At 35.7% G+C, this 16893-nt stretch overlaps 3 protein-coding genes and 2 pseudogenes across 3 annotated transcripts; 1 reads left to right on the top strand and 4 right to left on the bottom strand.

Moving 5' to 3' along the window:
* Window positions 1-1291, bottom strand: part of LOC104765144 — a 4782-nt pseudogene extending 3491 nt beyond the window's left edge.
* On the bottom strand, window positions 7898-9261 carry LOC109130919. The gene is made up of 2 exons (XM_019241027.1): window positions 8516-9261; window positions 7898-8378 (listed from the first exon to the last, which is right to left on the bottom strand). Exons 1-2 carry the CDS (start codon window positions 9217-9219, stop codon window positions 8366-8368), a joined length of 717 nt encoding a protein of 238 aa, XP_019096572.1. The 5' UTR covers window positions 9220-9261; the 3' UTR covers window positions 7898-8365.
* LOC109130918 lies at window positions 9305-10903 on the bottom strand. Its single transcript, XM_019241026.1, has 2 exons — window positions 9901-10903; window positions 9305-9763 (listed from the first exon to the last, which is right to left on the bottom strand). Exons 1-2 carry the CDS (start codon window positions 10602-10604, stop codon window positions 9751-9753), a joined length of 717 nt encoding a protein of 238 aa, XP_019096571.1. The 5' UTR covers window positions 10605-10903; the 3' UTR covers window positions 9305-9750.
* LOC104765143 lies at window positions 12273-13909 on the top strand. The gene has a single exon (XM_019241019.1). It carries the CDS (start codon window positions 12338-12340, stop codon window positions 13799-13801), a length of 1464 nt encoding a protein of 487 aa, XP_019096564.1. The 5' UTR covers window positions 12273-12337; the 3' UTR covers window positions 13802-13909.
* LOC104765142 lies at window positions 14225-16407 on the bottom strand (annotated as a pseudogene).

The raw sequence follows: 16893 nt of genomic DNA, 5'->3' as shown, positions 1-16893 counted from the left end.
ATGTTGTAAAGCAAGCTTTTGAGCTTTTCCATTCTTTGACAAACCTTTACCAACCTTAGCTGCTCTAGTCCTCGCCCTAGACCACCTTGAAATCGCGGTTTCGTGTTTCTCAATATCAAAGAAAGATATAGAACTTCTCTTTAACTCAGCAAAATCCAAAAGTTTCCACCTGTGAATAGAAAACAAACATTATTAGATCACAGCAACAACAAGTGTCTTCAAATGGAACGTTTTGAGAGTATTGAGTTAGAAAAAAAACTAACCAGCTTTGCTCGACGAGCACAGCGCAATCAGCGAGCTTTCGTCTAGTACGGAAGCTCTTGTAAACCTTCTGGAGCTTAATAGCAGCTTCGTGTTTGGGATTACTCGGATCAAGAACTGAGAACTCTTTAGCAATCTCTTCTTTATTGTTGTAATCTTCTTTGAAGACAGACCTGTTAAGCGAGATCATCCTCTCGAGGTGCATCCCTTTGAAGCTAACAGATTTCTCAACAACCATTTTACCAGATCCCAGAGATTTCAAAATCCTAGGCTCTAGAGTCCCGTCATTGAAATTGACAGATCTCTTTGGAGTTCTACACTCGTCGTCATCACCAAAGCTTATGGACTTTACCGTGACTGAGTCAAGAGCAGCAGCCTCCACTTCGTCTTGCTCTGCGAACGAACAGGAGAATGATACCCCCATTCAACAGATCCCCCAATTCTTACCTGAAGTAAAAAAATAAAAATCAGAACTTTTCGGATCTGAACAAAAAAAAAACAGAGCATTCTTCGGGATTTGTAACAGAGCCGAGAACTAATTCGTAACCGAAACACATTTTATACGGAGAACTAAATAGTGCTTTTTTTAAGCTTTACTAATGATATAATAGTTAATATCAGAAAGATTTGATAAACCCCATTTTGGTGGAAACAGAGACAAATCTTTAGAAAGCAGAGAAGAATGAAAAACAGAGGAGGATGAAGAAGATGAAATGCGTACCTCGAATATACTTTTTTTTTTATTGAGTTATTTCCACAAGAAGAGAAGCTCTTTTTAAGGAATCTTTCTTTCTATTAGTTGTTCTCTTGAATCTTCTTTTTGATATTTTCTTCGGTTCTTGAAAACAAAGATTCTAAAAGGTTTCTTTGTTTTTTTTTTTTTTTTTTGGTTTGAGTTAGGGAGAGAAGGAAGCTCAGAAATCGCAAGTTATATTTTACAAACTCTTCAGCAATGGAGTTTATATATATAATACTACCGTTCGTTCAACTCCAGAGCGACAAGAGAAGAGAGAGAGAGAAGCGTCGATATTTCAAACCACGTGTTTGTAGCTGCGGAATATTCATACGAGGCCAAAAGTTCCATATTCAAAATTTTCACTTTACCCTATTATTATACTAAAATTTTAATACTACAGTGTACATCAACATTAAATTACTAATATATTTACTCAAAGTAATAATAAAAGTTTATAATTCGTACTTGATAATATACACAGTTTGACATATACTAGTCTCTCTCTCTTTTTTTTTGAAAGTTCATTGAGTTAACTTTGTTATGATTATTTACTGTAACGCGTGACTTACAAGTTATATAAAAAAGATTTGACTCATTCCATTTTCTAGGGAATTCGTTAGTAGAAATTTAAAGCCAGTATAATAGTGTGACGTAGTTGCATACGTGGAATTTTAATTAGGTGAATACTAGTTTCGTTGAAAGTTTTGCATTTTATCCATATCTCTTAAAGAACAAAAACACAATTCAATATTAAATTTTTTTCAGTCATATACTAAGATTTAATGAAATTTCCTTCTTCCTTTCGTGGCGACCCACAGATTACTAATCTATTCAATCAAAAGTGTTTTGGTTGGTTAATAACAACAAAAATTATGGAATTAAATAAGCATATATATATATATATACAATTAGAGTGTTTCGGTTTACGTTTTTTTAATTCAGAATGTAACGAGGCAATGGAACATTCAAGCTTTGCATATAGCGACACTTTATTGCATCATTTATAATCATATACATATGTTCTTCTAAATAGTTTCTTTCAAAATTTTGTCGTATCGATATGGTATACGTATTAGCATATATCATTGCAATTGCTACGGTTTACTCTGTTACTTGGTTGTATCAATAACAGTAATTAACAAAGATCGACACTAACACGGTAACTGCGTTAATGTAAGTACGCAGTATATCATTCCAATTGCTACAGTTTGTATTTCTTTTGTAAATATCAACCGAAAAAATGTTAATAGTATTTAAAAGGTAAGTGCCACATAACATAATACATGCATATACACACTTTCTCTTAAAAAATTAGGTCGATAGCGACTTGTTTCCGTATATGTCCCTTCAACAAACTCTAAACATATCAAAAACCCTATAATCAAAATGCACCTTTATTCAGCAACATTTATAGACAAAATAAATTTCTTTCGTACGTCATTTAGTATTTAATATTAAACCCAAACTACAATCTGTACTACTATTATTAATAAACCGATATGTATCAAAAAGAACACGGTTACATACTTGCATTTTTTTACAGGCTATACGAAAATTTTGCGTATCCTTATGTACGTATTTTAAGTTTTGACATGTACTACAAAAAAATAATACGATGAAGAAAAGTGAGTTTGAACAAGAGGTCATATACGCGTAACTTTACACATCATACGTACGTACTGAGATACGTAAGTATATACTATATAGTATATACATGGATAAAGTTATATAAGTACATGCGTATTTAGTTTATTATTATTAAATTAATTTAAAGTTGCTACGTACGCGTAATACTAAGAATACCAATAAACTCACCACCCCCGCAAGAAATTAATACTTAATGCTAATTAACCATCGGTCGAGACATAGGATAAAGCCACCGTGCACATGCCCGCGTATTGGAAAGGCTAACTAAATGATTTCAAAAGGTATTTCTATACTCTTGCAATTCCCTAATGTACTTACTAGTTTCATGCATTCCAAGTCTGGTTGGTAGCACAATTTGATGCGAATTAAGAGGATTAGACATTAGAGTTTGAAGCTTGTGATAGTACAGTACCAAACGAACTGGTCCTAATTCAACCAAACACATCTTTATATGTACTGTAATTAAGTGGTCAATTTGTTGTCTATATAAGAACATTTATAATGTAGTGTAGTCATGTCTTATACCAGCTAGATATAAATGCTCGTAACTAAGTAGTAGTATAAAAACAAGTGAATCGATCTTTAACATCGACGTATACGTAGAAAGAAATGAAGGTTCTCTAGTATTATAATTTAACGAAAAAAAAGATGGTGTAAACTGGTAGTAGTAGTTTATAGAATCCTAGAAAACAATGAACCAAAAAGATTTGATATATGTGTCCGAATAACAAGAATCATAAAATCAAATAGTTAGACTAAGCTTAGATCTCATCGATTTTATTCCCTTCGTCGAACACTAACATTCACTATTATTTTCAAATTATACTAATGAGTGAATACAACTGTCAGCTCAGATCTCAATGAGTGAATGCTGAGTGAATGCGGAGTAACTAATAAGTACTTTGGCTCGGTATGTACGGATCATTAAATGCACAATTTCATTCACAATGTCAAAGTAATTGGCTAACTGCATTGCTTCATTATCATTCATAATTTTATTTATCTTGTGTGATTGCAATTTGAGAAAAAGTTTCGAACTTGTGATAGATTTAATAACGGGAGACGACAGGTTCCATACACTAAAAGAAACAATAGTACCTGTACAAAACCGTAAGTAACTAATTATTGTGTTTATACTATATTTATAAATATGATCCATTATCCATATGAAAATCGTTTGAAAAACGTTCAAGAAATAATACAATTTCACTAAAACATGGTTTCCAAATCACAAAATCGTGAACTTGGATTTCGTTCTCTTTATTTAGACCATAATTGTTCACCAAAGAATTAAAAACCAAGCATCTTAGATTTTGTTCTTAGCATATAATGAAACGATTTTAAATTAATTGAATAATATACGCAATACTCCCTATTAGAAAAATGGCATAGTTTGACGTAAACAAACTTCGGACCGTACAGAAGACATCGGTAAGCTCGCCACGTGTAGAGTTCATATCGTTCCACGAGGCTTATGTCGCTTCAAGTACCACACCGTACCTAACGTGGAGACAACCGTATCTTTTTTGGCGGCACTCGAATTTATGACACTTTTTTGTGTCCTCGAGAACATTGATCTGTGGAATGGTAATCAGAGGCACTTTTGTAAAAAAAAATTACGACCGACCAACCATATATACTCCTTTTGTCTCGCATGGATAAATGTTTTGAAGTTTATACACATTTAAAAAAAACAATGATTACTAAGTTTAAATATATTTTTTTTGATTAAAGAGATATTATTTAATTTTAAACCAATAACAATTTAAAATTTTAAATATTTTCAATGATTACTTCTGAAATCAGAAGTTTACAAAACATCAATTTTTTTAGAACAAAAAAATATTTCAAAACATCAATTTTTGTGGGACAGAAGAAGTATTAATTTGATATCAACAATCATACATACTAATACTCCTAGTCCTACTATATATATATACCCGCTTAAGTATGATTGATCTGATCTAATTATAATTAACTATTAGTAATGGCTTCTGTAAAGTTCATTGGTCCCTGATTCAATGATTATTTTAGTAGTAGTAGTAATTATAATACCCAACTTGAATACGAAAAATAAGAATATGGACAAGTTGGTTAGATAGAGTTTCTCTTATTGAATCTATTGCCTAAGTAAAACTTTTGGAACTCTACTTTGAGTAACACGGCCTAAATTTTAAAAGGTAATTACCGTTAATGATCAGAAGATATATTTAAAGATGAATAAGATGTACTAAGTTAGTAGTAAATGTTTTGCGTAGGTAGCGAAAGATAAAAGTCAATGGATGAGAGAGTGATAGCATAACAACAGCCTAAAGCCAGCTAAGAAGCACAAGGACGAATTAAATAAAGCCAGAGAGGATTTTTGATAAGGATAGAATCGTCCAATGAAGAGACCATTTGAGATTACAAATACTAGTATTAAATAAAAATGTGCATGAGAGAGACCAAAAGAACGAAGCCGCAAGATTCCAAAAGGAGAAGACGCGGGGTTGGTTCAGTAAAAAGAGAGAGAAAGAGAAAAAAGTGCACCGACGCGACGACAAGTAGGAGTGAAGCGAACCACCTGTGTGTGCGGTGCACCGTCTCGTACACTACTACTCTATTATTGTTTGTTGTTTTATCTTTTCCCAAGAGAGTACGGCCACTTTTGCTTTGTTGACCTTTGCTGGATTTTTAGTCTCTTGTTGACTGGCTCTCTCTCGTTCAAAACTCATCTACAGTACTAGTCTCTGCCGCTCTTCTGTCTCAACGTGTGGAATGGATATAACAACTACTAGTAGTACTAATCTTTTGAGTCCAAAAGGCAAAAAGTAAAACTTGTTCCCTTTGCTTCATTTATTGGACGGTAGAAGAAAAGACCAAGGACAAGTAGTAAACCCAAAAAGGGAATTAGTTGTAGACTATGGATCTCATTTAATACTTCATTACTCATGATCCATCTACCTCTTACAAATATTAATCACAGATATCTATGGTTTCACTATTTTAATTATTTTACACGTGAAAATGTTTTATGTTCATGATTTATGTTCTTATTAATAGGAAAAATATATTTATGACATATAAATGTGTTAAGATTTTATAGCAGAAGCTATCACAAATCAAAAGTAATGTACAAGACATGTGTCATTTTATTAATCGCCGATTGATTATGAAATTAAAATCCACGATATTTAACATGTGTATTGGAGTCTGGATTTTGATTCAAATGATGTCTCTGATCATATAGTAGATTAAAATCTCATAATTTCATAAGAACGTGTTAATTAAAATCTCATATTATTACACAATAGACATAATAGACATAAATCAATTCGTTAGTTGTCTTATTGTAAAGACATGCAACTTAACAAAATGTTGAGCACATGTATAATAATTTTAGAAACATATTATGCATTCGAAATTTCACTCGACAATTTTATTCTAATTTTGAAATGGCTTACCTTTCAAGTCTTTTTTTTTTCTTTTCTTTTCTTTCAACTAGTTATATCTTATGTGTTAACGATACGAATTGATCGATAAATAGTTTGTAAATATTAATTCCCATATAAAAAATAATAATTCCCGTTGACCTTTTTATCACACGGTTTTACTTGCAACGATTGACTTGGTATATTGATATTCTAACGTCTCTAGCATTTCCAAAGGATATCATAGTTTTTTGTTTGCTTGTTGACTTATTTATTCATATTGTCCATACAAAAATACTATCTCAGTAGCTAGTAATTACCGATGGCGTAAATGTCAATCTTGTTATTTTCTCAAAACATAAAATTTTAAAAGCTAAGGTCTAAGTACAGATAAAAAGTTGGTCAGCTAGTTTGAAAGATTCAGTTCATACATCTCAACCAAATTACACGATATTATTCATTTACTGGTTCAATCTTTGTTCTTAAGGAAATTAATATGTGACTGAACCTAAAAGTTGAGTTAAATGGAAGTTTCAAACTATCTATTATTGTGTTGAGGTAACACATAATAAAACAATATAAAAACAATTGTCATCATCTATCGCCATCATCAGTTACACATCATGGCCGTCCATTTCAACATGGGGACAAAACTTATGGTTATATTTTAAATTAATGAGATGTTTCCATTAGGTCAAATAGTATTTTAAGCTATTAATAGCTAGTTCATCTACTTTGGAATATATATCTCATATTATAGTTTTTTTTTGCCACACACATATATATATATATATATATATATATATATATATATATGGTTTTAAAATGTGAATTTATATCATCTGGAGGCCCCAGCTTTAGAAGGCTAGTTTTCCTTTGCAATATTTGTTTGAAAGCTTGGTCTAGCCACCTAATACATAATTTACCTAGTCAATTATCTGATCATACAGACCTTTTTTTTTTTTTTTGGGCAAAAGAGAATTATACAGATCTATTACTCAAAATACAAGTTATTACTCAAATACAAGTTATTCTACATGAAGCTAAGATAATTCCTTAATTGTTCTCAAAATCATGGGATTTTCATGTCTCTCTCTTGGCCCAAAAATGTCAAAATCAAAGACTTTTAACATTTTGATGAGGTCAATATCTTGATCACAGTATTTATAGAACTTGTACGGCAAGTTGGTCTACGAAAAATACTCATAAACTAAGCCTAGTAGATGAAGTCAAAACATTCGAGTGTTTCCCACGAAAATTACGGTCAAGTCAACTATAAAGATGGTTTTGGAAACGGGAAAACGAAATTTCAAAGTAAAAAGCTAAATTTTGTAATCTTTACCTTTTTACATGGTCAAATCATTTTTTCTTTTTCAACTAACGAAAATATGGTGATGATCACCAGACGGTCCAGACCAACCACGTATTTAGCTATTTATACTATTAAAATCCAAATTGTACACATAATCACGTAATTATTAGATAATCATGATTATAAATTAATATGAAACATCTTAGTTAGGATAGGTATGACGACCATGCACAATCCATGCCTTGCAATTCAAAAACCACAAGGTGATCAGATCTAGAAGAAAATCATATACATCCAAAAATCAATTAAGAGACTTGATTTGTTTAAAGACCACACAAATAAACATGTACTACAGCTAACCGATATTAATCATGCAGATTATGTAAACATGTTCAGTAGTTGTGTCAATTTAATATTCAAATTTTGGTCAGGTTTTAGCCTTTTGGGCATATAATTACATGGGTCCATGAATTTTTCCTTTTCTTTTCTTTTGGGCAAATATATCACATTTGGTTACTTTTTTTTTTTTGGAACAAACATATGCTTCCATTCCGTTAACTAGAAAGTAACATACATAACATGTAGAATAGCTTAAACAAAAGAAAAGGACATACCCCAAAATCAAAGACAACAAGAGTACTGGGATAGATAGTAGCAAAAGATATAAGGATCTTGAGAGCTATGGACCAAGTGCTGAATAGCAAACTGGAGCCTGTGAGATCAAGACATATCAATGCAGCTTCCATGAGCAAGTTATTGGAAAGGAAGGTGGCCACTGTCTTGATTCGAAGACTGGGTGGCAATGAAACAGTCAAAGCTGAGGATCTCATCGAAATGAGAAGGTCTACATGAAGTAGTGCTTTGCCAAAGGTGTGAGCAGGGTTGAGAATTCTCTGATTACCGATCACTGCAAGGGTGGTTGCGGTTTTAAGGTTGAAAAGGGGAAGCTTGAAAAGGTTGGGGTAACCACTACTCCTTGGAATGGTGATCATACTGCCCCTATTCTTCAAGCCTAAATGAGGGAATTTCAACAAGTAGATGATATGCATTTTGGAGAGCTTGGAACAAGGAAGTAATGAAGAAAACAAACTAGCTAAACATCTGTAATCCCCCCTCTGCAGAGGTGGAATCATAATGTCGAGTTTAAACCTGGTTATACGTTGAGGCTGAAGGAGTTGAGGGTTTGGTGATATGCGGCAAATATGATCAACGGATGCAAGCAGCATAAATCGCCAGAGAGGCGGGTCAGGGTTAAGAATATATCTCTGCAATGCAGTTCTCCATACCAAAGTAATCAACTTTCCTCGACACAAATAGATGTCAAGCCTATCAGAAGAAACCGAGACTCTACTACCGAGGGGAACCCGACTTGACCAAGTAGAGAAACCCGATAGGATGCAGACTCTACACTCAGAAACTTCTTGTCGAGTACAACCAAACAACCAGGTGACACAGAGGTCTAAACAGGTTGGGTTCAAAACAGCTTTAGCAAATCTAAGCATCTTCCAGTTCAGGGGCAACGCAATTGACCAATATATCCTAAAAGTCAGGAATTTTGGTAAAGAGTGAAAATCGAACCTAGACCAGAGCGGTATCAATGGTGTGCTAGGGAGCGCCAAGGATGTAGGTTTCACCGTCAAAGTCTTTGTCGGCTCCAGTGTCAAAACAGAGCTCCCGTCCAGCTGCAGCCAAGCAAACCACTTGGTGAGGGGAAAATATTCCAAGGAGCGGAGAGTTGTTGCGGTTGACAGTTTGAAGAGACGGTAAGACCGGCGGAAACCAAGGCAATTGGGGCGTTCAGGGGACTCAGAGGGAAACATATCGTGGCTGGGACCACGAAGGAGAATGCACATCGAGACGATTCACTAGAAACTGAGGCAAGGGAAGGGGAGAAAGAAGCTGNTTTTTTTTTTTGGAACAAACATATGCTTCCATTCCGTTAACTAGAAAGTAACATACATAACATGTAGAATAGCTTAAACAAAAGAAAAGGACATACCCCAAAATCAAAGACAACAAGAGTACTGGGATAGATAGTAGCAAAAGATATAAGGATCTTGAGAGCTATGGACCAAGTGCTGAATAGCAAACTGGAGCCTGTGAGATCAAGACATATCAATGCAGCTTCCATGAGCAAGTTATTGGAAAGGAAGGTGGCCACTGTCTTGATTCGAAGACTGGGTGGCAATGAAACAGTCAAAGCTGAGGATCTCATCGAAATGAGAAGGTCTACATGAAGTAGTGCTTTGCCAAAGGTGTGAGCAGGGTTGAGAATTCTCTGATTACCGATCACTGCAAGGGTGGTTGCGGTTTTAAGGTTGAAAAGGGGAAGCTTGAAAAGGTTGGGGTAACCACTACTCCTTGGAATGGTGATCATACTGCCCCTATTCTTCAAGCCTAAATGAGGGAATTTCAACAAGTAGATGATATGCATTTTGGAGAGCTTGGAACAAGGAAGTAATGAAGAAAACAAACTAGCTAAACATCTGTAATCCCCCCTCTGCAGAGGTGGAATCATAATGTCGAGTTTAAACCTGGTTATACGTTGAGGCTGAAGGAGTTGAGGGTTTGGTGATATGCGGCAAATATGATCAACGGATGCAAGCAGCATAAATCGCCAGAGAGGCGGGTCAGGGTTAAGAATATATCTCTGCAATGCAGTTCTCCATACCAAAGTAATCAACTTTCCTCGACACAAATAGATGTCAAGCCTATCAGAAGAAACCGAGACTCTACTACCGAGGGGAACCCGACTTGACCAAGTAGAGAAACCCGATAGGATGCAGACTCTACACTCAGAAACTTCTTGTCGAGTACAACCAAACAACCAGGTGACACAGAGGTCTAAACAGGTTGGGTTCAAAACAGCTTTAGCAAATCTAAGCATCTTCCAGTTCAGGGGCAACGCAATTGACCAATATATCCTAAAAGTCAGGAATTTTGGTAAAGAGTGAAAATCGAACCTAGACCAGAGCGGTATCAATGGTGTGCTAGGGAGCGCCAAGGATGTAGGTTTCACCGTCAAAGTCTTTGTCGGCTCCAGTGTCAAAACAGAGCTCCCGTCCAGCTGCAGCCAAGCAAACCACTTGGTGAGGGGAAAATATTCCAAGGAGCGGAGAGTTGTTGCGGTTGACAGTTTGAAGAGACGGTAAGACCGGCGGAAACCAAGGCAATTGGGGCGTTCAGGGGACTCAGAGGGAAACATATCGTGGCTGGGACCACGAAGGAGAATGCACATCGAGACGATTCACTAGAAACTGAGGCAAGGGAAGGGGAGAAAGAAGCTGAAGCATGCTCGGAGTTGAGATCCAAAACCTCAGGGGACTCCGGGAAAATCAAGAGACCATGAAACAAAGGAACAAAGGAACAAAGGATGCAGTAGAGGAATGTAGAGCTTGACAGAACTGATAGAATCCGACGCCGGCGAGCTGGAACCCTACCGACGTCGGGGAGAAGAGTTGGTAGCGGCGCCTCGGTAATAGTGTGTGAGAGAGAAAAATTAGGGCGAACTAGGGGCTCACGATTTTGTTATTTGTAAGCACTCTCTATCACATTTGGTTACTAAACACCAATATATTAGTATCATGCACATGTTTTAACATTATAGAGAAGTCACATTTTCCTTCGTAAGGTGAACTGTAAAATGCGTTTCACAATAAACAAAATAGATGCAAATATAGACATATCTGATCGTATTAGCATGCCGTCATCGTCAACACTTACCTGTCACCCAAACGAAATCAAGCAAGGCAGATGCATTGATATCTCATCCTCACCTACCATACTATATATCTTAAATTCTTGATTTAGAACCTAAAAAATCAAGATTACTCTGCGCTTTGGAGATGAATATATCTTCATGATTACAACTCAACCAAATAAATCAAGGAAGTAAAATAGTAAACTGAATTTTTGAATATAATAACATCTCTTTTTTCTGATTCCTCCTTATCGTGAATGTACCAGAGACAAGTACAACTAGCTGTACTTGGACTAAAGGTCATTAAAAAAGATGAATGTCATAAATGTGAACAGGTTCGGAGACTAAAATGCACTTATGCAGCAACAAGGTACTACGGAAAATAAGATCTGGGGAATTATTTTTAGTTAATAAATGAGAGCCACTATTGAAGCCACATGGGCATTGTGATTAGTTTTGGAGACAAAGTTTGTATGATATGGCTTAACTAGGCAGAATATTAGCTGGATTATAAGTTTATTAACACTACTCCTTTTTGACACAATAATCTCTTTAACGATTCAGTTTCAATAACCATTCTCGCGTGCATGAATCTGTTATGCACTAGAAACATGATGACTCTATATGTCAGTGATCTTCTGAGACAATGACTAGCTTTGTTTGGTCTTCGAATCTAGAAACGAACATTTAGTAAATGTGTTTGGATATAATCTACCTGTTCGATATCAGCAGTTTTTACTAATTTCAAGGGAATCCAACAGGGGAGAGACCGGTCAAGCAGACGAACAAGGAACTGATCATGGACTATCTTTTTTAATTTTGGCCCAATGAAAACCTTGGCGCAAAATGGGCCTACGACAATTTGGAACCCTAATTTTTTAGATTAGCATCTGGTTCCGACTTCAGACCTTGCAAGTTTTACAAACAAAGAAAGTAATCAGATACGACTATAATAAAGTAACATTATTGTTCTTTACTAACCGAATCAAGACGACAAGACCTAACAGACATATCTCGAACGAATTGTCTAGAATGTAATAGAGCACATTCGACCAAAAAAAAAAAATTGCAATGGCGTAAGTCCATGTACAAAGTATTGTTATGGACTTAGCTTGTTCCCCAAGCATCCATCGATATCCTCTTCTTTGTTGTACGTACCCTATATAGAAGGAGAGTAACAGTTTATCTATATACACGACATGACTCGATTATAGTCTATAATAAATACATCAAGTTAGAAATCCCATCTCTTACAAAATCACATCGTCCTAATGTATTACAAATCTAACCACCCTAGACACATATTTGAAGAATCTCCATGCGAATCTAGAGAAGCAATCTGCAATTTGTGTAAAAGTAAGGTTTCTTTTGAATCTTTAGTATATTATTGCCGTGGATGTAGATCCCATTTTCACAAGGATTGTCTCACAATAACTTATCCAAAGATTTATGAGCATACTCTAACTTTCATTCGTAGAGAGATTTTTGTTCCTTGTGATCTTTGTGGGAGGGAAGATAAAGGTATATATTACGGATGTTTGCAATGCGATTTCTTTGTACATAGACACTGTATATACTTACCAAAGGTTATAAAGATCACACGTCATTTACATCGTCTCTCTCACAATCTTCGTATCAATGATCATGGCGATAACATTTGTGGAGTTTGTCGTGATCATGTTGAAGCTAGATATGGAGGATACTCTTGTATTGATAAAACATGTAATTATGTTGTCCATTCAACATGTATAATTACTTTCAATGTGTGGGATGGCAAAGAACTTGAAGAAGAACCTGAACCTGAACCAGAAGAGATTGACTCTGAAGTTGATTTTGCGGCGTTGGTGGAAATAGATGCAAAATCAAAACGCCATTTTAGCCATGAACATGACCTACTGAGACTCGATATGGACGACAACGAGGAAAGTGAACAAGTATGTCAAGCATGTAGCCTTCCAATTGAATTTGGTAGTTACTTAGGTTGCAAGCAATGCGACTTTGCTCTCCACGACGTGTGTGCGAGTCTTCCTCGGAAGATGGAACATGCGATACATATTCATCCGCTAACCATACATGTTGACACGATGAACTACGAAAATGGGTTCTTCACTTGCACTGTATGTAACCAACGCTCTTGCGGATTCATGTACAAGTGTAGCGAAGAAGATTGTGGATTTAAAATAGATGTCAAGTGTGCTTCTTTTGCGGAACCATTCCACCATTGTACGCACAAACATCCTCTTTATCTCGCAGTATATTTTGATGAATTTATTTATAGCTGTGCAGGTTGCACTCAATCTTCATGGTTTGCAGCACAATGTTACGAAAATTGCTGGTACCCCTTGGAGTTCAAATGCTTGAATTTACCACAATTGGTAAAATACAAGTGTGACACTCATTCACTCACTCTATACGGTAAGAACTATTACTCGAAAAGATCGGAGGAGCAGCTTAAGTGGTGGTGTGAGATTTGTGAAGAAAACATAGACATAGCGAATTTTTGCTACTCCTGCCTTGATTGCTGCACCACTGTACATGTCGACTGCATCTTAGGGAAATACCCTTATTTTAAATCTGGCCATACGATCAAAGTGAGTGGTTTGGAGGCCGAAGTTGCTTCAAACAATGGTGTTTCTCGGCCGATTTGTCATACATGTCACCGTATTTGCCAATACAAACAAGTTTTCAACGCAAAAGATAATGTATGTTTCTGTTCTATCAATTGTATCAAATGAGTCATGTACTATATGCAATGCAAGTCTGTCGATGTAGTCATCATGTCGTGAACGGAAATAAATGACGAGTCCTTACCATTTCAAACTTAAAGAATATCAAAATTTAAGTTTCCGCCGTTACGCTAATGTTTCCTAGGAGTTTTAATTTCAAGGCAAAACGTTTAGTTTGGAATCTTTGGGGTCTAACAGAAACTTTGTAGCAGAGTAGAATTGGTTACTCTACCTGCACGGCAGCATCAGTTTTTAGTAATAAAACTTTCCATCCGAACAGAGATAATAATGTTCCACCAATCAATACAAGATAAGTATTCATGGTGGTGAATTACTTTGCTGGTTTGTCACAAGCAAAGCAACGGAAAAGCTAAAGATACCTTCATTCCAAAATTTGTGTTGAAGGGTTTTCTCTAATCTAAGCAAATATAATATGTGCATACATATCAGTCTATATAAAAAAGTTTCAAGTGTCCAAAAACTAACAAGAAAAACGAAATGGATGAGATCAACACCAGGCTTCACCCTGTACACTTTCTTCATGATGTGGTGTAAAGTACAAATTTATATGGGACAATTATGAAATTAGTCTACAATTTAAAACATGGAAAATTTGAAGTCTCCGTCTCAATGGCAACACAAGCAATCATAATTTCAACTTTATAGCAAAACTTTTCCTAGGTAGTTTTAGAGCAGAAACTCTTACCATTCAGTTCATTCTCCTAATGAGCTCACTGATGAAGTTCTCGCGGTTTCCAGCGTCTCCACCTTCCACAAAATGGTTCCTCTTCTTCTTCATCCCTCCCAATGGCGCCTTCAACTGGAATGGCCACAAAAAGTTGTTGGCCTCCTTGAAATGTGGCCCAACCGTCATGATCTCATGGATCAGATCTTCCACACAGATTATGCCATGCTTCCCTAGCCCCTGATTCAACGACATAGGAGAATATAAATATAGACTTTTGATGATTAACATCAATCCAAATCTTTGAGACCAATTTGATCCAACACTGTTGATAAAGCATCAATATTAAAGGGTGGGAGAAAAGGCATCCTAATATGAATAGAACCAGACATGACGAAGGTATTCACCTGGTCTACAATGGAGTTGTCTGTCAAGGCAATCCTCTGGTGGTTAAGCTTTCCAAAACCTCGTTTGTAACCAATTCCTTCACACTTTTTAAGTTTGGGTACCTGAGGAAAACAAGAGTTTCCCATGGGTAAGACTAACAGACTTAAATGGAAAAGTTTTAAAATGTTGTAAGTGAGAATAGATGTACCCATAGGTCACATAGGGTTCAACACGGCGAAGCATGTTAATAGTTGCCTTGTTGACCTTCAAGAATACACCATCGAAAATCTGCAATAAAGTATCATAGTGTCAGATACGATCCCTTTTTTTTTCTTTTTTTTTTTTCTTTTTAAATTTGGTTTAAATGTACAAATCTCTCATCATAAGATGGTTACCTGTCTTAGACGCAAAAGCTGCAAAATCTTCTTTGTCTTTGGGTCAATGGCATTGATACTGATGAATGAAAAACAAAATGAGAAAACAGTTCTAGAAGTGAAACATCCCTCACATTTGGGAGATTGAAGATCACATTACCCCCGGATACGGATAATGAAAAGCAATTTTGCTTCCGGGTCAACATAAAAGCCTCCTTTCAACTTTGCCTCACGCTTCAGCTGGATTAACTCCATTTCCTGTAGAAAACTCTCCATGAATTTGCATTTCGCACATTAGACAAAATTGCAAATTAAACTTGAATTAGAAAAAGAAAAAATATACTTTTTCCTGGTACTCCTTGGAGTACTGCTTGGCCCGGTTAAAAATGAGTTTCCTCTTGTCAGCATTATGCTTTTTGGCAGCCTCAAGCTCCTGTTTCTTGGCGAGTGCCCATTCTTCCTCCCTCTTTCTCTTCTTCAACTCTGATTCAGGAACAACAGTCTTGGATTCTGCCTCAGTCATTTCTGTAAAATGACATAGCCAAAGAACAAACTTGTATTACATAATCGTCTTAGTGGTATAACCAATTCGTGTTGGTTTGGCTACACTTGTCCTGGAGAGGGAAACTGAAAAACATAAACAAAACCAAACGCTACAGCCCTTTTAAATAACTAAAGAGAAACCTAATAAGTGTAATTTTTAGCATAATAAAGAATTAACTGGAAATGCGTTACATAAGTGGTTTCACCTCGTTACTAGCATCATCCTCATCCATCTCTATTGTCATACAAGCCTAAGAAATGGGTCTATAAGCCAATTACATTCTACCACAGTGGTTATGAGCTTCAAGACTCTTAAATTTCAAAACCAATCCAATAGGCAAGATCACCGGGGTTTTTTTAGAGAGCTTAATAAGGACTCCACATTCGGAATAGCTAAGATCTGTTTAGGCCAAATAAAGCCGCAACACTACCAAAATTAAACACAAATAGCTTTCCTTAAATTCCTAACAATGAACAATTCAAACATAGCTGGAAACACGATTGAATTCTCCAATGAGTTTGAGACGGAGAAGAGAAAGAAGAAAGACTAACCGGCGATCACGAACGTCGTCGGCGGTTGAACACAGAGTGGAGGCGGGGGCCGTTACGGGAGTGAGAAAGAGGAAAAATAAATTCTTTTTTTATAGTATAGTAGGGGCTTTGTTTATGTTTTTATTTTTTTCTTAAGATTTGCGCTTTTAACCCTTTAGAATCACGATATCTATTGTTTTTTGACTTAGATGATTTGGTTTCTCAAAACAGACCCTAAATTATATTTCTACCCTCTTCTATAAATATATATTTAAAAAAGCTTATATTAGTGTCAAATGTCAATTTTTTTTTTCTTCTTAAATTTCATTATTATATGTCAAAAAAATTCAAAGATGTCATTTAATGATAATAAGTCGATTTGACGAGAAATTTTGGGTCTACATGTAATATAGAGAAAGTATAAGCGGAAAACTAACTTTTTGGAAGAATTTAGAGGCAAAAGTTGAGAAAGAAGAAAAAAAAAGAGAAAATCACTAGTTTGATCCAAACTGAGCAGTTAATTGCTAGATTAGCTCCTAAAATTTGAGGGTCAGTTTGGTTAGTTTCATACCGAAAATATC

This window comes from Camelina sativa, chromosome 19 (assembly GCF_000633955.1).
Source record: "Camelina sativa cultivar DH55 chromosome 19, Cs, whole genome shotgun sequence".
NCBI classification, from domain to species: domain Eukaryota; kingdom Viridiplantae; phylum Streptophyta; class Magnoliopsida; order Brassicales; family Brassicaceae; genus Camelina; species Camelina sativa.
This window is presented reverse-complemented; position numbering and strand designations above follow the sequence as displayed.